At 51.8% G+C, this 24489-nt stretch overlaps 6 protein-coding genes across 6 annotated transcripts; 1 reads left to right on the top strand and 5 right to left on the bottom strand.

Moving 5' to 3' along the window:
- Window positions 1-868: 868 nt before the first annotated feature.
- BCR38DRAFT_73705 (uncharacterized protein) lies at window positions 869-1602 on the bottom strand. The gene has a single exon (XM_040865594.1). It carries the CDS (start codon window positions 1433-1435, stop codon window positions 1007-1009), a length of 429 nt encoding a protein of 142 aa, XP_040711408.1. The 5' UTR covers window positions 1436-1602; the 3' UTR covers window positions 869-1006.
- Window positions 1603-2475: 873 nt separating this feature from the next.
- On the bottom strand, window positions 2476-4194 carry BCR38DRAFT_447456 (uncharacterized protein). Its single transcript, XM_040861151.1, has 2 exons — window positions 3428-4194; window positions 2476-2980 (listed from the first exon to the last, which is right to left on the bottom strand). Exons 1-2 carry the CDS (start codon window positions 4009-4011, stop codon window positions 2731-2733), a joined length of 834 nt encoding a protein of 277 aa, XP_040711407.1. The 5' UTR covers window positions 4012-4194; the 3' UTR covers window positions 2476-2730.
- A 643-nt stretch (window positions 4195-4837) lies between these two features.
- On the bottom strand, window positions 4838-12459 carry BCR38DRAFT_500247 (beta-ketoacyl synthase domain-containing protein; the record flags this gene model as incomplete). The annotated part of the gene is made up of 2 exons (XM_040864812.1): window positions 4838-8800; window positions 8852-12459. The coding sequence occupies 2 exons, from the start codon at window positions 12457-12459 to the stop codon at window positions 5005-5007; spliced, it is 7404 nt and encodes a 2467-aa protein (XP_040711406.1). The 3' UTR covers window positions 4838-5004.
- A 580-nt stretch (window positions 12460-13039) lies between these two features.
- Window positions 13040-14590, bottom strand: BCR38DRAFT_477813 (uncharacterized protein). Its single transcript, XM_040863084.1, has 2 exons — window positions 14198-14590; window positions 13040-14133 (listed from the first exon to the last, which is right to left on the bottom strand). Exons 1-2 carry the CDS (start codon window positions 14430-14432, stop codon window positions 13067-13069), a joined length of 1302 nt encoding a protein of 433 aa, XP_040711405.1. The 5' UTR covers window positions 14433-14590; the 3' UTR covers window positions 13040-13066.
- Window positions 14591-18226: 3636 nt separating this feature from the next.
- Window positions 18227-20617, bottom strand: BCR38DRAFT_460827 (globin-like protein; the record flags this gene model as incomplete). The annotated part of the gene is made up of 2 exons (XM_040862461.1): window positions 18227-19428; window positions 20590-20617. 2 exons carry the CDS (start codon window positions 20615-20617, stop codon window positions 18227-18229), a joined length of 1230 nt encoding a protein of 409 aa, XP_040711404.1.
- A 2316-nt stretch (window positions 20618-22933) lies between these two features.
- BCR38DRAFT_447447 (uncharacterized protein) lies at window positions 22934-24304 on the top strand. Its single transcript, XM_040861150.1, has one exon. It carries the CDS (start codon window positions 23078-23080, stop codon window positions 24161-24163), a length of 1086 nt encoding a protein of 361 aa, XP_040711403.1. The 5' UTR covers window positions 22934-23077; the 3' UTR covers window positions 24164-24304.
- The last annotated feature ends 185 nt before the right edge of the window (window positions 24305-24489 follow it).

Genomic DNA, 24489 nt, shown 5'->3' with positions numbered 1-24489 from the left:
TCGCAGTCTAACATCTCACATATGACCCGCTCTCACGTTGTCTGTTTTCCGTCGTACGAAAACCCATTCGAGCAACCTAGGTTGATGGGTTGTCACACCTTTCTCCATGATGTCCTCCACGACAGTTGACAACTGGAAGGGTCCGAAAGGAGCTCGAATATGCATAAACTTAACGCTCTAGAGACCGCGACGCCGGCAGAGCATGACCCTCGGTATGATGCAGCTAACCTCGTGTCTCCAAAGCCATCCATCTAAAGAGCTCATCTCGGTTATTCCAACTTATCGACATGATTCCGTGTCTTCACCACAGACATTGCGTAGCGGACAAGGGGGTTCATCCAACGTTCCAATGTTCTAGAATTTAATCCACAATGGTGCGTTTGGGAAATTCTAGCGCAATGTTTGCGATGCAACCTTGACTGCACGGCGGCCACAACCCCGCACATCCGCTCGGTGAGCTGGAAGCTATGAGCACACCGAGTTATATCGCAGCTCTTAAGCACCAACAAGATCTAGCCCCACGACACACGTTCCGGTGGGTAGACCGGATCCGCTGGCAACGCATGATGCTCGTCTCACCAACTGCGGCTACTGAATCTCCGTATTGTACGCTGAACTCGATTTGGCGTAGGATGTGTTTCTTCACCGCAAGCTGCGGCGGTCAAACCTCCGTATTGTACACAGTACTCGTTCTGGCGTACGTCGTGTTTTCTCACCGGAAGATGTACTAGTACCCGGTCTTCCCCCGGTTCTCGGCTGTATTCGGTGTAACCCACGGTAGCGACTGGCACCTCATCAACCACTGCGGACTAAGAGTGACACAAAATATCCGAGGTTCAAACCAGCCTGATATGAAATATTTTCCGCTTCAATAATGAGTCTCTCTTTTGCAATCCCGTGGCTTCGTTCATCAATCTCGTCGCGATTAGGCCCAATTGTCCCCGGGCTCAAATCAGGCACCAGAAGGTGGTATGACGGGAACATAGCCTATGGGATCACGATCGCTTCAGCATCGTCCCCACTCGATGCACATCTGTTCAAATTTCTCTAATGCATGTTCTCGATATCTTCTGGTGTTTGCCTTCACTGGAGCGCTGCAGCGGGCGTCGAGTACCCACAGGTTTGGTTCTACGCCAGCGTCCATGCCTGTCAGATGAAACGATACGCTGACCGCCTTGCGTCTGAAAAACTTCTGCTCAGCCGATATCCCGACTCGACCAATTTCGCCAAAGCAGCCGGCTATCCGTTCCGCGAGGAGGCAAATGAAGGATGAGCAGTTGGCGCTAGCATGGTAGATCGTACGTGCAGGCGCTCTATGTCGAACTCGGGAGCGATGCGGCGGTCGCGGTGTCACAATCAATTCATGCGCAAGGATCGACAAACAATAACAAACGCGCCCAACCAACAGCATCCGCAACGATTGCAACCCTATCATGCCGCATGAGAGCCCGCATCAGCTTTGCTCATGTGACCGCCCATTGGCCCACCCTTGCTTCGTAGGTTCGAGCATGTTACGTGGAGGTGGACGAGCTGGCGGTCAGTGTGCGGGTCGGCGATCAGACAACCTCGAAATGACACAGCCATGGCGCGCAGAACAGACCACTGCGGTGGTGCTCAGGCGGTGGTGCTCAGGAAAGAATGACGGACAACTCGCAGCCAGCCTCAGATACGGGTGACGTTGGAATAACGTTCGGCTTTGGGAGAGGGTGGGTTACATGATCAAAATACCAACCAGCAATATCCCTGTCTTGAAATTCTGGAGGTGCAACGATGTGTGTGGAGTCCAGGGAACCGGCGGCGATTCTGGACGACTCGAAGAAGGTCAAACATACAGCTGCAGCGCCCTCATCTACACATTTGATCGGCCCGTCAATTCGACACCTCAGGGAAATGAGGCCATTACGACGTGTTAGGAGCTTGCTTTGAAGGTTTATTGAGTCCAACAGTCTCACGAAATTCCCATACGAACCGGCACTCTGTAGGTAACGAGTCTAAACGACGTTGTGTGTGATTCCTCCTTAGCGACTCACCAGGGTTTGGGATTGGCGCTTATCAAATTGCCGAGCCCAGGAACGTGGTTCAGCCCTGTCGGCGGCGCCTGATTAGGCACTTGGATATTGCTTCTTCCTGCACGTCGCTCGGAACGGAAACCCCCACACAGCAACGGGTCGCTGCTCGTTACGAATGGAGGAGGCTACGTACAGCCTGACCGGGGGCGGAAAAGTGAGACGACAGCGAAGCTCGATGCACAATTCGACAAATCGCGCGACGGGTGGAAGCAAAGACGATGAATCGGGGGCCAGCAGTGGACCAGTTTTAGGCCTCAAGCCAAGCTCAAATCTAAATGGGAAGCGACAGGCTTTGGCCGCATACGCATCACTTCGCATATGGAAAGGCGGCATACACCCATATTTGGCTGTATCATCCCGATCGACATCCGAAAGCGAAAGAAATCATATGCGCATGCTCGGAAAGTCCGGAAAGTCCGATCAATTCTATTTAGGCTAGACGTATTGGTTGAGTAGCTAACACATCGAGCGACAATATATGATACTTACTCACCCAACGCACTCATACTGTGCCTACTTTGTCGTTGCTTCGAGCCCCCTACTCATACATCCTTAACGTTGGACGGGGCTCAGTCATCGTAACTGGCACATGCTGTTGCGTGTGCCACGCGCATCGTACTTATCTCTAAGCCTCAGCGGTGTATGAAGTACCTTCGAACTATCACAACGTCTTGTCCACCTTACTAGACACTACAACATCGCCAGCAACCAGTCTTCCGTCAGGGAGCATTCTCTCCGTGCGACGAACCTGCCAGAGGAGGAAGGGGTAAGAAAGGTCGCACAGGAGGGACAAACCGCACATGAAGACTCCCAGTGGGTGCAAAAAGTAACCGTGGGCTTCGGGCCAGTACCACCAAAGCAGAGCGTTGCAGAGACCCATGCCGGACACGGAGCCCACAAATCTGCAGAACCTGTCAGGTGTTTGTCAGCCTCGAAAATTTCAGATGAGTTGACTGGTGGAATCCATTGGGGATAACAACGTGGCTATATCCAGCTGTGCAGGGAGATAGATAGTGAAGGAGTTTGTCGACAAAACGGCCTCACAACCTTGGTGAGGATACGTTGCATTGGTTCAAGTGTGATAGCCCCACCGGCCCGATCCGCTGGGCCAAGGCTAGTCCTCAAGCGTGTTAGGGCAGGAGATGCAAAATCCTGGCCTGTCTCGCATTTTGTAAGGTTTGATTCGGCAGCATGCGTGATATTCGGTAATAAAACGTGACGGTAGCAAGATTTATTCCAGCCGGGTCCAGTGGATGTAGACTCGGACCGGGAGAAGATTCGGGAAGCCGGTGGTTTCCGAAAGCCCGCGGGACAGGCAGGATCCAGGCAACGCAGAAGACAAAGGAAACCCGTCTTACCAGATCACATAACCAGTACCCCCCGAGTGTCCTCGCACAAGCAGCATGGCCAAACTCCCAGCACTCAAAACCAGCTGCGACACGCCCGCAGACCAGTATGCCAGCTCCGTCGTGTCGTAGCCTTCCTCGCCATGAAACCACTTGCCCGTTTTATCCCCGACTCCCACGCCCGGCCTCGAAAGCCACCACGACGCGAAAGCGTAGTGTCCCCAACATCCCACCAGCAACATGAAGCCCAATATCCAGCCCATATGCCTCCCAACCACTTGCCTCCCTCCATCCCTCCATTCCAAGGGTGCGTATCGCACCGTCGTGTAGATGACGCCCAGATCAAGTAGAAGCCAGAACAGGAAGCCCGATTTTTCCAGCCAGGCTTCCGCCACGTAGAACCCGTAGATGATCTCCCAGCTCACGTTGATGGCCAGGCCCACGATGGGCATGCCGTAGGATTGCGTCGCGAGGCCCCGTCGCGTCATGAGGATGTACGTTAGGACCCAGAAGAGGACGCCGGTGCCGAGGAAGAGGGTTGAGAGGGGGATCAGCCATGGGGGAGCGTGCGGGGGTGGAATATCTGAGGAGCCCATTGTCGTTTTGGTCCGGTGCGGTGTGGTGCTGTGCTGTGGGGTGTTGATGCGACCTGTGAATTTGTCGATGGATGATTGATTGAATTGCCTATGCGATTGACATGTCGTTGACTCTCAAAGTTGCGCCATGTTGTACGAAGTACGTGTTGGATTTTAGACGTGTGCTAATCGGCTGAGGTGGGATGACTGGGTAACGTTCGGTTGTGCGCCACGGGATCCCGAGATCGTGGCGCTCAACACTAAACCAAGATTTTACTTGTGTGTTTTGACACGTGTAGGTGTTTGATCATTGCATGTATAAGCAATGTCTTATAGTCTTTTACTCAAGGAAGAGTGACAAGAATGGTGGAGGAACACTTCTTTCCTCTCCAGGATACACTTGAGCGACGCTTGATGGACATCTGATGCATGGCTGTGGGTGTAATCATTCAAACTTCATTTCGATTTTCGTTGCCGCCAGAAACGAACATCTTATGGTTTGTTTCATCGGTGAAGTCATATCTCACAATATGTTTACTGTTTGGCGAGGCTTATTATAAGAACTTATATTTTATGTCACGTAGCTGCAATTATATCCACTCTCTGATGCTCCTTTTTCAAGGCCCCTCTCTATCCCCAATCAACCTAGACCTGGCCCCCTCATATATCCAAATAACGTAGCAATTAAACCAGAACCCAGACACAAAGGTGCCTCCCATTCTCCCTTTACCATCATCACGCATCTCCTCCCTTTCTCCAGTCCAGCGAAGCAACACTGTGCCTGGGCGAGGACGCAGGCGTTGTCCCCTCTCCTCCCCCCAAAGCCGGCCCGCCGGCTTCGGAAGGCATACTAGAAGTGACGGGTGTTTCTATGCTTGAAGCGGAGTCTCCTTCGGTCCTTGCAGCTAATATTTGTTTTGCTATTTCCTGACATACTTTTGACGTCATCAGCTCAGCTTCGTGAAGTGTGCGCAGCGGCAAGGGGTTGCGGCAAGGGGATTAAGATGGTGAATACTAACGTCGGTGAATGCTACTCGCACCCAAAATCTTCAACACGGCCATATCTCGGCCCACCATTTTCCATATCCAATTCCGTACATCGACCGCAACAAGCGAGTCGACCCCCAGCTCGGACATGCTCTGGTGTCTATTGATTGCGTCCTTGGGTAACTGCAGCAGCACCTCCAGACGTTCAAGGAAAGGGCCCATGATCGTCTCAGCCATCGGCTCTGCATCATGCAGACCCGACAGGTCATCTTTCAGATTCCTCTGCGCCTTAATATCCTGTACCGAGTCATGCGAGTCAATGGCGACAGTGTAGTGACTGAACCTAGGATCTAAATGCCAATGCAAGGGATTCTCGCTGCCCCACTTGAATCTGCTCAACCCCGTCGTGATGTCGGCAGGCTGATTCGGGACGCCCGGCCTACCCGCCACGATGGCCTCGAGGAACATGTGGTGGAGATCCCGCTCCGAGATCGGTGGGTAGCCTTCCTGCTCGAGCCCGGCGTACAGCTCTTCCTTCTCGCGCTGCAGCAGACCGAGGCCATATATAACGCCGATGTTCAGGACCGAACCCGCTAGTCCGCATTTCCGCCGATTCAGCGCGAGGCCGTTCATGTACATATTGGCAGCTGCATAGTTGGACTGTCCCGGATGGCCCCCGATGGCGGCGAAGGACGAGGTCATGATGAAGAAATCCAGGCTTGTGTCAGTGAAAGCCATGTCCAGGTTCTTTGAGCCGACCATCTTGGGTCGAGTCACGCGGTTCCAGTTATCGATGGTCATCTGGGCGAAGACCCGGTCCTCTAGTACCATTGCGCCGTTAACTACTCCGACTACTGGAGGCATCGACGCGGAAATCCTTGCTTTGAATGCCAGCACATCGTCCATGTCGTTGACGTCCATTTTTTCGATCTTGATATTTGCTCCGTGGGATGACGCGAGTTCGTCCTTCCACTTGGGCGCCAGATTTGGATTTCTGCTGGCGAGGACGATGTTTCGCGCGCCGTGTTGAATGAACAGGCGGCAGAGACTATGACCGAAGTCACGAGTCAGCCCAACAATGGCGTACGTTTTGTTGCCCTGGAGAAGATTCTCTTCGATCAGTGGCTTCACCAGCTGGAATGCGTTGCGTTTGGCTCGCCAGTCAATGATGCTGAAGGGGGATGCAACACCAGTACCCGACAGCAGTTGGGGCAATGGCATCAGCCTAGAGTTGTCGGTGTCTTGCGACTTGATTGATAAGTTCTCTACCGCCTTCGATAACGCTGCACGCCAAACGGGCTCGATCCCTGAGAAGCCATCCCCACCAAAATTCGGACATTCAGAGCCGACGAGAGAGGCGCGGGTATGGTACTCGCAAGTTTGGGCAAGAATACTAGTAATCTTCTCTGCCAAATCAGTCCCTTCATGGAGAAAGCTGTAGACTACAGCACTGCCAGTTGGTAACATCACCTGTAGCTGCCTGCTCGAAGCATAAGGGTGGATTTGGAAACGTCGGTGTGAAGCCGTTTTCGAGGACCCCGTGGTGTATATGGTTACACCGCCACCGTCTTCAGATACCACTTCCTCAACACATTCTGCAAAGAGAGAATCTGGCGCAATCAAGGCAACGAGTTGTCCACAGGCCTGATTCCTGACAGCATAGGCTGCCAGATACCGTGCCAAGATATTAACCAAATGCACCATGCTGACCGAGGCGTCTCCCATACCATAAGCTTGTGATTCTGGGACCTCGATGTACGATGCGTTGCTGGGCGACAGCGCGATGGTGGCCTCCCCGGTTAACACATTGCATCCTGAGCAAACATATGCCGAGAACCCGGGGCTCAGTCGTATCTCATTGACTGAGCTGTAGCTGACTTGAAGTAAAACATGACCAGGATGTGGGTCTCTCTGGGGGATAACGCCTGACTTCTTTGCTTCATACCGGAACGCGCCGTCGACATTCTTGTGCGACACGACCTCGACAGTGCTTTCCAAAGTGTTGACCGGGTTCAATACTACACGCCGTACCGAATTGATTCGTTCGTTTGATGTGCGAAGCGGTAATAGGCGCGGAATCATCCGTCGTCCTTTCTCAATATGAACTTCCGGTTCTCTGGTCCACAATGCCCTCCTACTGTTAGGTTGGGGCTCAGTCAGGCGGAGGAACGTCTGGGCAATCGTACTCTCAGTATTTTCAAGCTGCTCCAAGTTCAAGACCTGAAGTGTCAAGTCAGGGACCTCGGCCGTGATGGTACGAGTGAAGCCAAACGTAGCCGCATGGTCAGGCCTCCCAGACCGTGCGTCGTGCGTGAGCCAGAGTATCGTCATCATCGGCCTGAAGAGGCTCTTGAACATCTCCAGTCGTTGCTCAGTCATAGTAGACATGACAGGTTCGTCAAGATCGGCCAACACAATGGCTGCCGTACAGGTGGCGAGGGTTCTCGAATCGACGCTCTCGAAGCATTCCTTGATTGAGATCGATCCGCACTGCCGTGATAAATGTTGTTGCAGTCCTTGACATAAGCGCCGGGTGTTCTCTCCCAGGCCACCAATTATCAAGAGGCGGTCAGTTATAAGACTTTGTGTCGTCTCGTTGGATTGGATAAGCAGCTGCATCCGTGGGACGCTTGCTTGGCGCACACTGATAGAAACCCCTGAAGCATAGAACTGGTCTGAGTTCCTAGCTACCCGTCTGAAACCACACATGTCCAGGACGTCGGGCCATTCTGGCGGAGTGGCTAGCTCGAAGCCATTGAACTGAATCCCGGTAAGGCGCCGCAATCGATCTTTCAGTGGAGTCCGGGAGTCGTGGATGAGAATCAGAAAGCCGCCGTCGCTCATGGCAGCGCGAACATGCTTCAAAGCTTCGGCCGCATTGCCCGTCTCCAGGAGCGATGTTGAAAGGATGACAAGATCATGCAGTATCTCAGTTGTTGAATCATCACCGGTTTCGCCCTTCATATTGAACGGGGTCATATAGACCTTCTCTCGGATCGAATGCATTTCGGACAGAGTCTGGTCATAATGGTGTTCGGCCTCGGAACCTACCGTGTAGGACAGGAATGATCCATTCAAATTTGACAGAATGTGCCTGGTGAGTCCAAGCTCTGGTTCGACGAGGCTGAGGATATTCATTCTTGGATATCGATGAGCAATCTGCCTTACAATCCTTGCGGTATGTTGATTGGACTGAAATTGATGATGGGCATCTTCGACCACGAGAGGCACCACGCTTGGCAAAATGTCAGGCAAGACACTGCCCAGAGTTGTAATCAGGACCAATGACGTGTGATGAGGAGAGCTGGCAATGAAGTGGTCGATCGTGTCCCTCGTATCTGTCAGCCAGCTCTCTGGCGTGGTCTTTGGCTTCATTCTCTGGCTCCAGCTTCTTGCGAGGCGTCCAAGTGGACTCAACTTGGTATTGTTTCGAGAGAAGAAAGCCGCGACCCTTTCGCAGCTTTCAACAAGGCAAGGATCGACATCGGAAATGGTGTCAATGGAACCTTGGACAATTTCATCAGTGGGATCCACGTCCATGACGGTGTGGAGATACAGCTCGTAGTCATCTTCGGGCCGGGTGTTTGCAAAAGAGGAAACTGCAAGTCCTTCGACCTGGATGGTGGTTTCTCCCAGTTCATTGCAAATCGCAACATCAGTAACAATGATGGCTTTGGAATCGGGAGTTGTCGCTTGTACGTTTGTCAAGTGCGTATCGACCGTCAGAGTCTCATCGTTGGACATGGACGATCTCCCATCGCAAGTGGCGAGGTTAAATCGAATGCATTCGATGTGAGTGGGAAGGAATGAAGTCCATAGAGACCTTTGTTGTTAGATTATGAGGAACACAGGGAATCGAAATGTAAGCGCTCACCTATCACCGGGAGAAGAATAGGACAAGAAAGCCGATTGTAAACAACTATCCAGAGTTGCCGGGCTGATTGAGAGCGTCGTCGTGTCTTCGGGATGCCACCACCTCAATCTAGCTGAGGAGTAATTAAAGCGACGCTCAATTGACTGCAAAGACCTGAAGGGCCCAGAATAGACCAGTCCAGTCGCATCCATCATTCGGTAGAAAGCCTCAGGACTTGCTGGCAGTGTTTCTGAACAACAAGGCTGTCGTGGTGGCAGCGCATCGCCACTGGGGCTGCCCAAACGGATGAACAGGCTGCCTTCCATGTTCTTCTTCATGGTCGTGGTTCCATCGGCTGGGCAGGATGTCAGTGTGAAACGGGCCTCAATCACATCCGGTGATTTGCGTTCCTTAGGATTCGAGACAACGCTTAGCGAGAACAGTACCTCCACCCCTGGCGAGTCGGACTCGACGCTGATTCCATTGATGATGTGCAAATTTCGAATCTCGATAAGCGATGCGGGTCTGCGCTGCAAAATTGCGCGAGCTGCATCCATAGCCATGATGCAATAGGCTGACGCAGGCACGAGAGCCTGACCCTGGAAGCTGTGATGTTCCAGCCATGGTATCTTGTCGGTTCTGAGGATATTTCGCCACCGAAGCTCATAGTCATTGTCGTCCCGTGTCCGAACACCCAGAAGTTCATGCGGCGCTTCCGTCTTGAAATGATATTGACGAGAAATACGAGACTCCCTGTAGTGGATCTGCGAGTGGTCCCAGGGATATGTGGGCATGTCTTTTAAGCGACAATCCAAAAGCGCTGGATCATGAGACTGTTCGATGTAGTGACACAGTTTGACGGCTGAAGGGCCTAGGTGAGACCAAAGAAACCCCAAAAGGTCTGAGAACGCCAAGGTGTCATCCTTAGACCGGTCCAAAGTACCTGAGTAAGGAACTGTTGTCCCCAGACTTGATTTGATCGTTTGTGCGAAAGGTCCCTTGAGTGCCGGATGTGGTCCAATCTCGACTGCGCAGTCGAAGGGCCCATATTCCGAGACGGCTTCCTCGATCGCGTCGCAAAATTGGACCGTGTATACCATGTTGTCTTTCCAGTATCCGGCGGCGAGATCCTCCACTCCCATTCTAGAGAAACGGCGAACACTCGATACCCACTTTGTGCCATTGCCCTCGGCCAGGGGCGAGATGTTGCATCGCCGCAACGCCCTCACATATTCGGTGGCAGCTCGCGTCATGTGAGGTGAATGATACGCCGTGTCAACAAGCAGCAACCTTGCAAACTTGTTCTGCTCAGCCAACTGGTCTCGCGCCAAGTGTATCATTTCCAGATCTCCCGACAGCGTGACACTTGACGGTGCGTTACTTGCCGCAATGCAAATTCTACCGTCAAATGTTGGATCGCGACAGAATCTCAAAGCTTCACTTTCTGACAGTCCTGCTGCCAACATACCGCCTTGCTGGCCTTCACTTCCTCCCGCCAGATGAGCACCTAGGCCTCGATAATAGGAGATTAAGATCGCATCTCGGGCAGTTAGTCTACCTGCAGTATATGCAGCGGCGATTTCTCCAGAAGAATGGCCAATGACTGTGTGAAATTCAATACCAAGGCTTCTCAAGACATCGACAATTCCGATCTGCAGGGCGGTGCACAAAGGCTGAGAAATGGCGGCTTCATGCACCCGGGAGACATCATGGCCGGCCAGTATTTGCTCTTCCAAGCCCCAAGAGGACGGATCGGGGCAGGTTTGGAGAACTTGATCTAGGTTGCGGATTGTCTGCCGGTAGACCTTGTTCGATAGCAACAGCGACCGCGACATAGTCGCCCATTGCGCCCCCTGACCGGTGAAGACGCCGAGAATCCGTTGCTTCTCGTCGACGGACTTTGACCGGACGCCAACGTCGTTTGGATAAGCTGACTTCTCAAGAAGAGACTCCAAGAGCTTGAGGCCATGCGATCTAGAATTCGCTGAGAGAGCAGCTCGATGGGGCAGGGCTGTTCTCCGCGAGAACAAGTTCCAGCTCAGCTCACCGATCGAGACATGAGGATGGGTGTGCAGGTAGTCTCTGAAGGATGCCACGACAGCTCTGAGCGACCTTTCCGAGGTTGCTGAGAAGCAGAGAGGTAAGCAAAACTGCGGTGTACCAGCTGCAATCTGAGTCTCGTGCAAATGGCAGCGAGAAACCGACGTTGTCGAGTTGTCAGAAAAGTGACGACCAACGTTATCATGAATGCGAGGGATGTACGACTCGATAATGCAATGAGCGTTAGTGCCCCCAAATCCAAACGAATTGACGCTGGCCCTTCTGGGCTGATCCACGGGTGTATCGGGCCATGATGTTAGTACTGTGGGAATTTCGAAATGCGTGTAGAAAGGTTTGACGCCGGGGTTTAGTTGGTTGAGATGCAGATTGGGAGGAACATATCTGTGCTTCATGGCTTGCAAGACCTTAAGCACCCCTGCTAGTCCAGCTGCGCCTTCGGTATGCCCAATCACCGTCTTGACCGATCCCACCAGCATCTTCCTAGCTGCGTCGTTCCCATTACCTGTATCTTCAACTGCAGTCTTCTGGGGGGATCCGTTGTCGATAGACCCAAAAAATGCTTCATGTATCGCTGCCGCCTCTGTAGGGTCTCCAGCTTGTGTACCCGTACCGTGCGCCTCGAAATACTGGCATCGGTCGTCGTAGCTTCGCGGATCCAGTCCCGTCTTCCGGTACGTTTTTCTGATGAGCGCTGCTTGGGCTTTCGGATTGGGCATGGTGATGCCCTTTGTTCTCCCGTCCGAGTTGATCCCTGTTTCACGTACGATCCCTTCGATCTCATCGCCATCTGCCAACGCCTTGGACAGGGGTTTGAGGAACAGCGCCGCCACTCCTTCACCACGCGCATACCCGTCCGCGTCGACGTCGCAGAATCGACTCTTACCTGTTGGGCTTAGCATGTGTAGGTTGGACTCGACGATGAATTGCTCGGGCGTGATCATCAAGTTGACGCCAGTGACGCAGGCCATGGTACTTTCCCCTGACCGTAGGCTCAGCACGGCCTGGTGGAGCGTCACAAGTGATGAGCTGCAGGCCGTATCAATCGTCATGGATGGGCCGCGGAAATTGAAAAAGTAGGATATGCGGTTCGCGATGATGGACCGCGCGTTTCCTGTTGCATAGTACTGGCTGGCTGATAGTTCATCGCGTTGGGAAAGCGTGTCATAGTCTGCCGTCATCACGCCCGCAAATACGGCTACATCCTGTCCCGAACATTGTGGCAGTGTGTAGCCCGCCGATTCCATGGCTTCGTATACGACCTCGAGGAGGAGTCGCTGCTGAGGATCAATAGCCTCAGCTTCCTTCGGGGTGATGTTGAAAAAGGTGGCGTCGAAAACTCGATGGTCCTGCTTGAGCCAATACGCCTTGATCGAGTTCGTGGTGCCATGGTATTCACCATCTGGGTGGTAGAAGGCTTTGGCATTGAACCGATTACTCGGTACCTCTCGTGAGAGATCAGCCGGATTGACCAATACATCCCATAGTTTGGATGGCGAAGTGGCGCCTCCCGCAAACCGGCAACCGCTGCCCACGATGGCGATCGGCTCTAACGTGGGTTGAGCATACATTCTGTAATATGAAGATACAATATAATTTGGCCACTGGCATTTATAAAATGTGCCACGAGTCAAGCCCGTGAAGCACAAGAGGCGTCGTGCCGTGAAGACGACAGGTTGGTCGTGGTCAGAAGGATTCGGAAAGAGCTTCGAAGCGGCCACAAAGGGAACTCCTGGATATTGAGACCTCTGTGTGACGGATCGAAGGACATAAATAGGCCGATATTCTGGGATTCTACTTCAATTTTGCCCGGACAAGGATTTTCCACGGCAGCCCCTGATTTGTTGTCCAACGCCGAAGCTGAAAACTACATATTCTTGTCTCAGAATTACTCCTCGGTATTCCGAATATTAAATCTATATTTGATTTGCAGCCTTATCACCGAATGCCGGGTAGGCTTGGCCTCACATGATGTATAACTTGTCTCTTCCTCCTTTTTGCCCCCTCCGTTCGTTGCAGCTTGATGCGGCCGTGTCTCGATATCGTTCCTGATGCATTTTTGAGCAAAGTATGAACAGACCTGCAAATCATTTTGTGAGCAAACGAAATCAAGACTACATTTCGGCATTGTCGTTTAGTTTATTTACACCACTTGTATAGAAGGTACCAGTTTTGACGTTAGGCTTCATGGTGTAGGGCTTCTAGTAGCCGGGTGTCTATACATGTCTCTCTCCTGCTTACAAATTTGAACAGATTGACAACTATCTCAGCGCCAGGCTCCAATTTCTCATCTTCCCGATGTTCCCTTGATTGCTGGGAACCATGGAAAACACGGGCTACCGAGTTGCTCAATCGTCCCAAACATTGTTTTGCCATTTTGATTATCAAGGATAACCGCAGTTCCGGCGAGAATTCAATTTCCATGGAACCCACAATCACTTGGGGAAGCCGCCATAATCTTGATGCCTCTAGTGAGAGTTGATCCCGAGCCCCAGATTCGGTAAGTGGAGAGAACACAATTTCGTAAACATCCAGAATTCGGAGGTACACTGATAAAAGCAACAACCAGCCTGCCACGTCAGGATTGTCCACGTTCCTTGAGGTTTGTCTCATTTCTACCTTTGACTTATAAAGCGTGTCCAGAATCCGAAGGAAATCGTTTGAGAGTTGAAACAGCTCCTCAACCGAAAGCTCCTGCAGGTCCGAAAAACGGTTTAAAAAGCGCGAGGATTGGGTGAAGCCAGCAGTGCTACCGTAATTTGACGTGGCTCGGTGGACAAAATCGAACATTCTGCATATCTTGGCGTTGATATGGTGGACCGATTGCTCCCAAGGAATGCAATTCTGTGTTTCTGTGATAGAAATGCCGTTCGTGGCAATTAAATCATCGTCTGCGTTGAGAAGCTGGTCACTGGAGGGAGTCGGTTCCACGAAAATGCCAACGTCACTTTGTGGTGGCGTGGGCATCGGGCTATTGGCTGTGGTTGTAGAATCTAGCGGCCAAGAACTCATCGAGTCGAAAGTCCACTTTTCGGTTCTGGTTTCTTCGGCCAGGAATTCTTCGAATGCTGGATTCACACCAAGCTGAGTATCGCATGCCGGTGCTATAGGGTTGCAGAAGCCTTCAAGCTCTAATGCATTGCCAAACTCAAACTCAGCTCCATAATCGATAGACGATACCGCGCCATATTGGTCAATTTTTTCCTGCGTAATTGGACGTGTGGCTGAATCATTGGGTACCAAGTCTATTAGATGTGTGTCAGTGCTGTTACTTGTCGAAAGGTCCATGATTGCTTGGCTGAGACTCACTGGTGGTCGGTTGGATTGATATAGGACGCAAACTCAAACGAGGTTTCTTGGTGTCCAATGTACCACTTGTGTCTTGATGACCACGACGGCGTTTCCCATAACGTAGTGAAGGACTGGACGTGCAAGGCCTAGAAGCCCTCTTGCATCGTTCGCAATCGGCATCCCCAGTGCGTTTGCAGATGAGTTTCTGCACGTGGCACATGTCACAGGACTTGCGGTACTGAATACCCGTCATCTTGGGGTAAAGTCCGACGACGTGCCACGATATTACCAAGAATGGAAGATTGTGGCAGACTCGACAAGGCGACCTGGGAGCACTGGACTCCTATAAGTCACACCAGCAGTGGTGCTCAGCCGGCATGCTGCATAAGCAGCCGCACTATTCAACAGATCATGTAGAGCCCACAGGCCTTCTTGGGGGTAAGACGCCAAGAATGATTAGAAAGATTTGACAACGCTAGTGCAATCGGTTGCATTGGCCTCTCAGGTCTTAGTGTGTGCCACAGTGGGGTGAAGCTTTTGACGTATAATGGGCGGACGGCTCGAGCCAGCAGCATGGATGAGTTAGAGCTCTTGAACTACCTAACCTGCAGGATCGGTTGCATCAGGCAAGACATTCAAATGCTATGTGGCGCTACACAGCATACGATAATGCAATTAAACGTCCGTTGGTATATTTTTGGGGCGGCCCCTTTGTAGCAAGTTTACTCAAGTTGCAGGATCGACGCTGTGCAGCTCTATGTGGATTCTGCCAAGATCGAATATCCGACTTATTCCACGTCACTTCAGAGCATGGGCCCGGAGCTTAGAGTTGGTATTTCTTTTGTGAGCTGTGTCCCCTGGTTATCAGAACCAGATGAGGGCCACATTAAGTTATCGTAGGTGAAGAGTCCATAGTAGGAAGAAATATCCAGGTAGGTATAACATTCCGAGGCATGGCTTGGTTAGAGCGCTCTTCCCACATCGAATTCCGCGTGCGGGCGCTATTACTAGAAAGGTGCCACATGCCTAGCCCGAGAAGACTGTGTCGGAGGCAAGGCTAACACCCTCGGAGACTTCATGTTTGGGTCTGACTACCACGTAGCTGGCCGCTCCAGTGTTCCACCAGATCTCTCAGCTTCCCGGAGAGGTAGCTTAACTTAGTGCTACTGCAATGTCTCCAGAGGGTGGTTCCATCCACATTGCGCGATATATGAATTTGCTAGCAGATCGACGCCCAACACTAGGTTACGGAATATTTGGCCTGGTGGTGTCCAACATGTTAATCTCCTGCAAACAACTATCTTTGGGATAGAGCCAGAGGGAACGCAGGGCGTTCGTCATCGGTTGTACGGCTCCAGGACAAATACAAGGTGCGCGTAGTACATGAGCTTGTCTTGACTCAAGTCATTATTGCCAATTGAGACCCGAGGCAACCAATAGCGGGATGAGCTTAATGTAGCGTCAATCAATATAAATGGCTCCTGTTCTCCCTGTCTTGGCCTGCTATTCTCGCATTGCCTGGCTCTGACGAATGTTCGTGTCGTCAAAAGGAAGGAATAGGACTAAGCTGTATGTGGTGAGTGCTGAGAGCTGAATGTAAAGCACCTATCCAGATGTCACTACTTCGTAGTCGATATACCAGCTGCAATGTAAGCTGATAGTGCTGAGATGCACGTGCGACAACGGCGTTAAGCCGTTATATGCATCATGCAAATGCGGGCTGACAGGATGGCTGATAGAACATGGACTGTATGCCATACAAGAGAGACAGAAGAAGTTAATAGTGTGCCATTCACAGATTCGGGCTTGGAGGAGAACAAGCTGAAATCGAGATTTGGCCGAGACTAGCAACCGATAAATGCCACCCCCGAGCGTTAGATGGATTACGCGATGTGCCAGTAGCCTCGATGTCACTTTATACTCAGTCCATGTCATTGATGATAACATCAAAGCGGTCCTGGTCTCCAAAGCTACGGAAGCCACTGCCGTGCACTAACGTGGAGGCCGCGGCCGCGGTTATTCGTGACGGCAGCTTAGGGGTATGGAGACGTCGGATATCTCCTAATGCCTCGCGATCTAGAGGATGCCATGCCGCTAATACAAAATTTAAATCGCTGGCTTGCTACATATCTGCCCAGCGATCAACGTGCACCAAGCGATGACGGAGTAGACGGCCGGGTTCCAGGCGTATGCAAGGAGATTTTGACAAGCGGTCGAGATGGTGTGGTGATATAATATTCGACCCAAAAAGTAACATGATAAGCGCTCACGGCGGTAGGTTACATACAGAACAGTGCATACTATTTGGAAGTGTAACAGTTGCATTGCAGTAGTGTTCGAAAATTCGTAGTGTTAGTCGTCAGTATTTCGCTAAAACAGGCTATTGTATGGTATATAAGCATATTATATATCTAGAGTTAAGGATATTCCATAAAAGGGTAGGTAGGGCTCTTGAGGTCGGCTGTCTCGGGGTGAGCTTCGACGGACGCATGCCTATTCAAAGACTAGGGCTGAACATGACTCTTGACCGGGGACAGGGGACGAACCTAGGTTAGATACTTGATCGAACATTCCTGCCTGTGCTGATTTACCGTCCAGGGGCGGACCACCTGTCCCGACGTCCGTGCCTCTTACCCCAGCCAGCCATGAGCACACCATTGCCCCGTCCACATGTCATCAATGAGGCTCGTGATAGCGTTCGAACACTTCTTCATGCCGCGCCGTTGGTATGACGGAGGCCAAACGCCTCGACCATCCACTGGGACGGTCTCGAAACCAACTAACCAAGCCTTCGAGTGCTCCTTGCTTTCATCTTGCAGTCGGCAATCGGGACAAGGTTCATGCCAGTCTGTGTGCAAATGGCATACGGACGTAGTGAGATGGCGGCTAGTGATGATCTCGAAGCCCTTCTTTCGACTTTCGGAATACTTCCTTTCCACGAATAATGTGAGTCGTCGGACCATGTATCTGATTCGCCCTTGTCCGAAACTCTAATCTCGGCCACTCTACCTGATTTCTTTCTGTTCTCACATCCAGGAATCCTCTATGCGCTGACCAGCCCACCAACCTCCAACGGCGGCACGCAAGCCACACCACCTGCCAATATTTCATCCGACTGTTACAAAGCTGTAGGAATTACATCGAGGGAACTTGGACTTGTTCCTGGAGGGTCTATGTCTGTACCTAAAGCCCGACCGCCAGTCCACACAGACCGCTATGCATCTCATCACGCGGACCATCCGGCAATATGTAAGTATGCACTGAGATGTACCCATGGGCACGCACGCTCTCCAACCCGGTGTGCGACGTGACAGAAATTCCGCGTCAAGAATTACCGACCAGCTGGTCGAACCTTGTGGAACCTACTTGCTACCTCGAGGCCTACCTCCGATCACACTCAAATTCATCGGACGGGTATTGCCGGTGCTGGGTGTGCGTGGAACCATTCCCAGTGACGTGGTCTCGGGACCTTTTTCCAGATTTTGCATGGCGCTGGCTTCCTTGTTGCGATCCCACTTTGCATGCGGGACGGACCAATATCAGATCAAACAGACCTATATGCTTCCAGGCCATGGCCAGCGCGGCCAGCGCATCATTCTAGACTCAATTCAATGACAAAAAAGCCACGGTCATGGCGCCCAGTCTAGGCTGCTGGAAAGGCGGGAAACAGGGCATTCCGAGATTTGATGGTGGGGTTGAGTAGCTGGGTGGGATGCAGGTGGCCATCAGCTTGATTGGATGACAAGCTTGCAGTGTGAAAACTTCAAAGGATCTATGATACATGGCTGGGCCCTCAAATCAATTCCGGGACGACGTGTGTGATGTGTTTTGTATTGTCCCTCATCAGTAAGCCCCGTTTGCGATGTGCGGCACAAACACGAAAGGGTCATTTTCGACGTACTGCCCACTCCGTGAACGAAGCAGTCCACGACATGGACACCGACAGCATGTGTGTCGGGTTGGAGAGGAGAAATAATCTTCGAAGGTCTCAACAATTCTTCCGACCCACTCGAAATCCCGATCTGTCCTGGCAGCCTTGTGCGCCGATCAATAATCACCGCCCGTGCCGAATATCTCCATGTGTATTCGGCTGTCATTCACCCCGGCCTTATGCAGCCATTCTCTCACATTCTTCATGAACTCCTCAGGCCCACAAATGTAATACTCGGCAGTCTGGTCGTCGAGATACAGGCCCGTCTTTCGGTCCATCTTTGCCAAGTCCACACGTCCAGTAAAGTTGAAGTCCACCCCTGAAATATCCGTCTCCCGCACACTGGTCTTGAAGATGGTAGAGGTGACACTCGGGTTCTTCTCGCACGTGCTATGTATCTGTTCGCCGAAAGCCTGCACCTCGGTGCTGTGCGTGCCATGGACCCACGAAACCGGTCTGGTGGACTTGGCTTCCAGGGTGCTGTCCAGAATCGACATCATTGGTGTTGCACCAACACCAGCTGAGATGAGGATGACCGGCGCCGTGGTAGCGGCCGCCTCTGTGTCGACGAAGAAGTCTCCAGTAGGGTGGGTGAGCTCAATTACGTCTCCTTCATCATACTCCTCGTGCAGCATATTCGAGATCAAGCCCGGCAAGCCTGTCTGCTTTCCCGAATCCTTCTTCACGCTAATGCGGTAGTAATCACTCCTCGGTGACTCACTGAGCGAGTACTGCCGGGGCTGCATCGAGTCCAACTCGGGGACGAATAGATGCAAACTGACGTACTGGCCTGGCTTGAATAGAGGGAGGGGCTGCCCATCCTCGGGCACCAGGTAGAAGCTTGTGATCTCAGAAGACTCGGGAACCTTCTTCTGAATCTTAAATTTTCTCCAACCCTGCCAGTTCTCAAACCCGGCGTAGAGGACTTTTTCACGGTTGATGAACACATCTGCGAGTGCAGCATACGCAGCCGTCCAAGCGTCCCCGATCTCTGGAGTCATGGCATCTCCCAGAACCGTGGCGACGGCCGCCAGGAGGTGCTTACCCACGATGGGGTAGTGATCCGGCTCGACTGTGAGACTAACATGTTTGTGGGCGATGCGCTCGACGGTGGGCGAGAGCTTGCCCAGGTCGTCGACATAGCTGGCATAGGCGAAGACAGCAGAGGCGAGTGCTCGGGGCTGGTCTCCGGTATCTTGGCTTGTCTTGTTGAAAATGTTATTGAGCTCAGGGTGAGCCTTGAGCATGTTGTTGTAGAAGAGGGTGGTGATGGTGACGCCATGCTCCTTGAGGACCGGGGCCGTAGACTTGATAACGGCTATTTGGGCCGGGGTCAGGGGTGCGGAGACTTTTTGCTCTACCGCGGGCTTCTCTCCCAGGGGAACCGCAGAGAATGTGGGTGCCGATTGTGCGAGCATCGTGGGTGATGCGGTTGTGGCCTGGTGTGGCGTGGGTAGATGTCACTCTCGGTCAACAGGGTCTGTTTGGTTTGCAGTAGAGTTTATGTGACAATACCTGACGATTTGCCCAAGGCGTCTCTAATGTGGTCGCTTCATCCATCATTATAAGTAGTTGGCAGTCTGCCAGAATGCTCCTCGGAGAAACCACGACGAAGCATGTTAGTTCGGCAGTGCTCCCCGAACAGCGGAGCAGCTCCGACTAGGCGACGGTCGAATGGCGTTTCGCCTCTTAGTCAACATGAATCCACTTGGTCAGCGATTTCCAGTTATGCGCATTTCCAAATGCTCACTTGGGTGGCAAAAATATTACAAAATAGTTTTTGACAATTCGTCCAGCTGAAAGAGACCAAGAACGCCTTGATGTCGTTGTGCATTCTACAGCAATGACAGAATAGAACTGCCTGTACGAGATCCTCGCACACACACTGTGCCCACGGAATATGCCACATAGGATGACCATGTGCTGTCCCAGCGTAACACACAGTGACAGGGATGTCCTGTTCCCTGACGAGTGTAATGAGGAAATAAAAATATCGCGACATCAAGCCGCTCATCAGCTAACCTGTACTCTCTTCCACAAACTATGAACCCATTTACATGGTCATAAATGCCCATAAGAGCACGTTGACCAATACACATAAAACTTTTATTTCCCATGGATATACAAACACCGTAATAATGTTACCATGTTCTCATCTAGGGATAGTTCAACCACACTCAACCCCGCAATTGGGGCTTGGGCACATTTTCATCCCACATCAACCCCAAGCTACCCAAGTGGTCCATTGCATCAGAAGCAAAATCACCCGAGACGACTTTGCAAATGAATTGCTGGTTGTTTCTAGTTGGTTGAGCCATGCTGGATAAGTCTTCACCAGAAATATCAGTCAGGCAGTTGAGATAAGCGTGGCGGCCTCCAGTACTCGCTCCTGTCCATAATCGTGGACCCGTTAGGCAACTTGGATGAATGTGGTTTTCCGTGTCGCCAATTGACCACATGGCTATGACGCTCACTTCACCTGCTGGTATGGGCCGCACAGCAGCCATTCCGACCAGTCCAAGGTGTCCATGAGAGTTTCAATGACTGCTTTCGCGTTCTGGAGCGATGAACGCCCCGGCTCCTCGGTTTCGACGATCATCCTGCGAAGTTGGAAAAGAGAGGCGCAGATCTGGGATTTTGTGGACTCAATAGCTGTGTATATGAGCTCGTGTTTGCATTTTTTGGGCTTGACGCACTGAAAATAGCAAGTGGTGCATCGGGAGGAGTCGATGAAGATATTCAGGAGGTCTCCGACATAAGGCTGCATATTCTCAACAGAATCGACTTTTTCATACATCACTGGAGGATTTTCTGCGTAGCGAGTGACGACCATTTCCGTTACTACCTGCCAGTTGATTGTAGCAATTGGGGACAGCAGTGCATCCCCTGGCTAAGACGGACCCTACATGCCCCCCTACTCACCTCAAGCTACGCCTCAATGGTGTTGGACGACCTAGGAACCTCAAAACATCCGCCTTTGAGTTCTTCAAATTCGACGGATAGACAAAGCAGACACCGTAGCTGAACAATCTACGCTCACCCTCCCCCCACCAATCCCCTGATACCGCAAAGCCGCGGCCCGAACCCACTTCAATCTCCTTACCGCCGGGTCGTGCATCTCCGCCACATTGTCTCGGGCAGGTTGCTGGAACGCCGAGACCAGCTTCAGTCCGCGCCCATCGGCAAAATCACAGTAAATCACCTCGAACCCAGGCTCCATGCGCACGTAGCCGTCCACTCCCCACTGTCTCGCGAGCGCGCATAAACCCTCAGCTCGCTGCGTTTCGTCGTACGCGCCCCGGGTCCGGTGGGGTGCCAGAACGATGTCTTGGGTGTCTATTGTGCTCCGATTGCTTTCCGCGCCTTCATGCCGTATATGTAGGGGCCGCGTTGCAAGGTGGGTATGCAGATACCCTGGCATCGGTGCCCGATCAGTGGTGCTCTGGTAGCTTGCGGTGTGCGGTGTTCAGCGGGACTTTCGCCGGCATTAACTTGAGAACGAGATGATGCGGCGAGCCGCTGCTATCTCCCTTCATCATCATCATCATCGTTGTTGTCAGCAGTCAGGGGAAATAACGTGGGTGGTACGGCAGGTCTGCTGCGGGCGAATGTCTCCGCGTGCTCGATCTCGAACGCGAGCCAAAGGACTTAGGAATGTCCTGAGAGTGTTTGTCGTGGTACAGGAGTGTGCCCCCCGCGATGGTAGCGGGGAATATGGATAGCCCGATGTGATCGAGTGAGGATCCCCATTGTCGCATCGCGTGTGGACGGCTCTGAAGACCTCGGGGTCGTGGTGTTGGGTTGAGTCTAAGCTAGGGGTGGTGCGTGCTGGTGGGTGAGGCGACGGGTAGATCGCTGCGAGTACCGGAGTTTAGGCCCAGCCCATCATGATGTCTCCATGTGATAGCCTCCTTATTGTGTCTGGAAATGGACGAATTTTGAGATGGGGAATCATTGTTTTGATATGAGTTGGGATTGCTGGCAGGCTCGGCGCCCTTGCCTGGTTCAAATTGCTCCGACAGTGCACTACCGATTTATTGGTAAGTCCAAATCTTTTTTAGATTCCACAACATTCTATACGAATACCACAGATGTCGTATGATTTCAATATTTAGGTCTCAGACATCATTGGGTTACGAGAGTATTGACAGTGTACCGTCGGAGTAGGGAGATGTGATTCTTCGGCTTCTGAACTGGCTACTTCAGGAGGAGCCTACGGGCTTGCGTGAATCACGTTACATGGAAATGTTGCTACTAGTGGAACACACTGGACAAATCCTGCCACTTAGAGATCCTTCAAGCCATAGAGTGGGAAAACTCTACCTACTTTAAGGACAGCATGGCTATGGTTCTGAATTGCTTTAAGACTCGTAGTCTTAGTTTCTCGCCATTCATAGCCTGGTTCCTATTAAGAGCGAGAAGCAGTCTTCGGCTATGCATGTTTTTGCATCGTAAAGTACAGTTAGCAACGACATTTTCGGCATGTCTCCATAGTTATGTTATGGTGGTCTCGTACCTCGTCGATCTTGCGATACTAAACCCTTGATGTTGCGTATCCAAAGCCTTTGAACAATTGCTTTTGGATTCTATTTCAGGAGTTACATGTTCCGGTAAAATAGTGTCAGTCACTGGTTTGGGTGATGGTGTTTCCGGACCTTCCGGGAGGGCACCGGTAATCGTTCCTGCCCTCGACATGAAGGTCGACTAGCTACTGTCCGTGTGGTCCTCTACTTCACTGGAAGGCGCACTGAAAAGCAAGTCTGTTTTGCGCTTTCCATCCCGGAATAATTGATCTCGAAGCTGTCGAAAAGTACCCCATGTCTCCACAGTTGTCGTTCGACAGTATCCAGATCAAACATAAGCATTGTAACGTCATTGTTCTGAGACCCAACATTCAACACCCACCCTTGAGCAATTCAAACCCATCAATCATCAGCCAGCTTCAACATCCCCTCCTCGTGTCGAGAATGTCGACCATAGAAGTGGACCCTGCTATTTTCCTCAGTGGGTCGCTCGCGCTGGGTGCCATGATTCAAGCAGACCCTGAGTTGACCCCAGGCACAATTTTGGAACTCGGCGAAGGACAGCAGGGCGTCATTTTCCGACGTGACGCTCAGCCCAAAATCGCTATAAAACTGGAAAAGTCCGGCAACGAAACGAAACCAAAAAGTCTTCGCCACGAGTACGCGATGCACCAAAACGTCGAAGCCGCCTTCAAAAAGCACAGAGAAGTGTTCTCAAATAGCAAGAAAGCCAAAGTGTACGTCCCATCTGTTTCGACCTTGGTCTCCCCACGAACGGAGGAAACAGAATTCCCCCAAGTCTGGAAGAGTATCGACGAGAACTTTCCACAATATCTGGACGCTCGAGGCAACATAGTCTTCATGGATCTAATCGACCCCTTACCGAAAGACGTCCGACGTGCACTGGTTGCCTACTACAACCCCCCCGACTCGGAAGAAGTGCGCGATGCCATTCTCCATACCCCATCGAACATGCATTGCCTGATCCGTCCCTACCTCGGTAGAGAGACCGGCCCCCTCTTTCAGCCCGGCCCTGCCGGTCCCGTCTTCACGATGCGCAACTTCCCGCTGTACCTCTCCAGCATTCTGGATTTGCAACTAGATACCATCACCTTTGCGATTGCCATAGGCAGGGCTTTCGCTATTATGCACTGGGGCGCCGGCATGGACGGCGTCGGCGTCGAGTTCGCCCTAGGCAGTGCACTCAAGCCCGCACATTACTGGAATCAGCACCAGCGGGAGGTGCGTCTGTATCTTTTTGATTTCGGAGAGTGTCAAGAGATCGACTTGATCCGAGAGGACATGACTCCCGAAGTAGTGTATGAGTTTTTCAAAGAAGCCATGGTTAGAGGCGATAATCGATTCTACATCCCTCACTACAGCAGATGGCCCGAGTTGTTTGGTGTATTCAAGAAGGCGTACATGGAAGCCGGGCAGAAAATTCTGCGCGAGGGGGGCCTTTCCGGGATTTTTGACGTGGAACGGTTCCTGGAAGAGTATGAGCAGTATGCCAAGCATATGGGCTTCTAAATGCGCGAAACATATGCAGCTCGCGTTATGGAGATCAAAATGAGGTACCGGATGTTCAGGGTATTATGATAGGTCTTGAGGTATTTTGTAGAAGGTAGGAAACAAGCAGGGTTCTTTGAGATGGACGAATAGAGGTATTTGGGCTCATATGAACTCCATATTACCCGCACCTTCCGCGGAGTATGGGGTTTTCATAGGGGTAAATTATCGAAACCACCTTCAGTACTGCAACTTTCTATGTCCGAAGACAACAGCAACGAAATCAGAACGGCCGAAGGTCAACTCAGCCCCTGATTCCCTTTATTCTCCACACTTGATCCTTTTAA

Source organism: Pseudomassariella vexata, assembly GCF_002105095.1.
Source record: "Pseudomassariella vexata strain CBS 129021 chromosome Unknown BCR38scaffold_16, whole genome shotgun sequence".
NCBI classification, from domain to species: domain Eukaryota; kingdom Fungi; phylum Ascomycota; class Sordariomycetes; order Amphisphaeriales; family Pseudomassariaceae; genus Pseudomassariella; species Pseudomassariella vexata.
Note: the sequence above shows the minus strand (reverse complement) of the source record. Positions and strands in the feature narration are given on the sequence as shown.

Excerpts from the sequence above, each read along its gene's own strand:
- BCR38DRAFT_73705 (XM_040865594.1), bottom strand. The coding sequence starts at position 1,435 with ATGATAGGGTTGCAATCGTTGCGGATGCTGTTGGTTGGGCGCGTTTGT.
- BCR38DRAFT_447456 (XM_040861151.1), bottom strand. The coding sequence starts at position 4,011 with ATGGGCTCCTCAGATATTCCACCCCCGCACGCTCCCCCATGGCTGATC. Across the intron at positions 2,981-3,427 it reads GGTACTGGTTATGTGATCTG|GTTCTGCAGATTTGTGGGCT; the intron begins GTAAGACGGGTT and ends AACACCTGACAG.
- BCR38DRAFT_477813 (XM_040863084.1), bottom strand. The coding sequence starts at position 14,432 with ATGACGGGTATTCAGTACCGCAAGTCCTGTGACATGTGCCACGTGCAG. Across the intron at positions 14,134-14,197 it reads ATCAATCCAACCGACCACCA|ACTTGGTACCCAATGATTCA; the intron begins GTGAGTCTCAGC and ends CACATCTAATAG.
- BCR38DRAFT_447447 (XM_040861150.1), top strand. The coding sequence starts at position 23,078 with ATGTCGACCATAGAAGTGGACCCTGCTATTTTCCTCAGTGGGTCGCTC.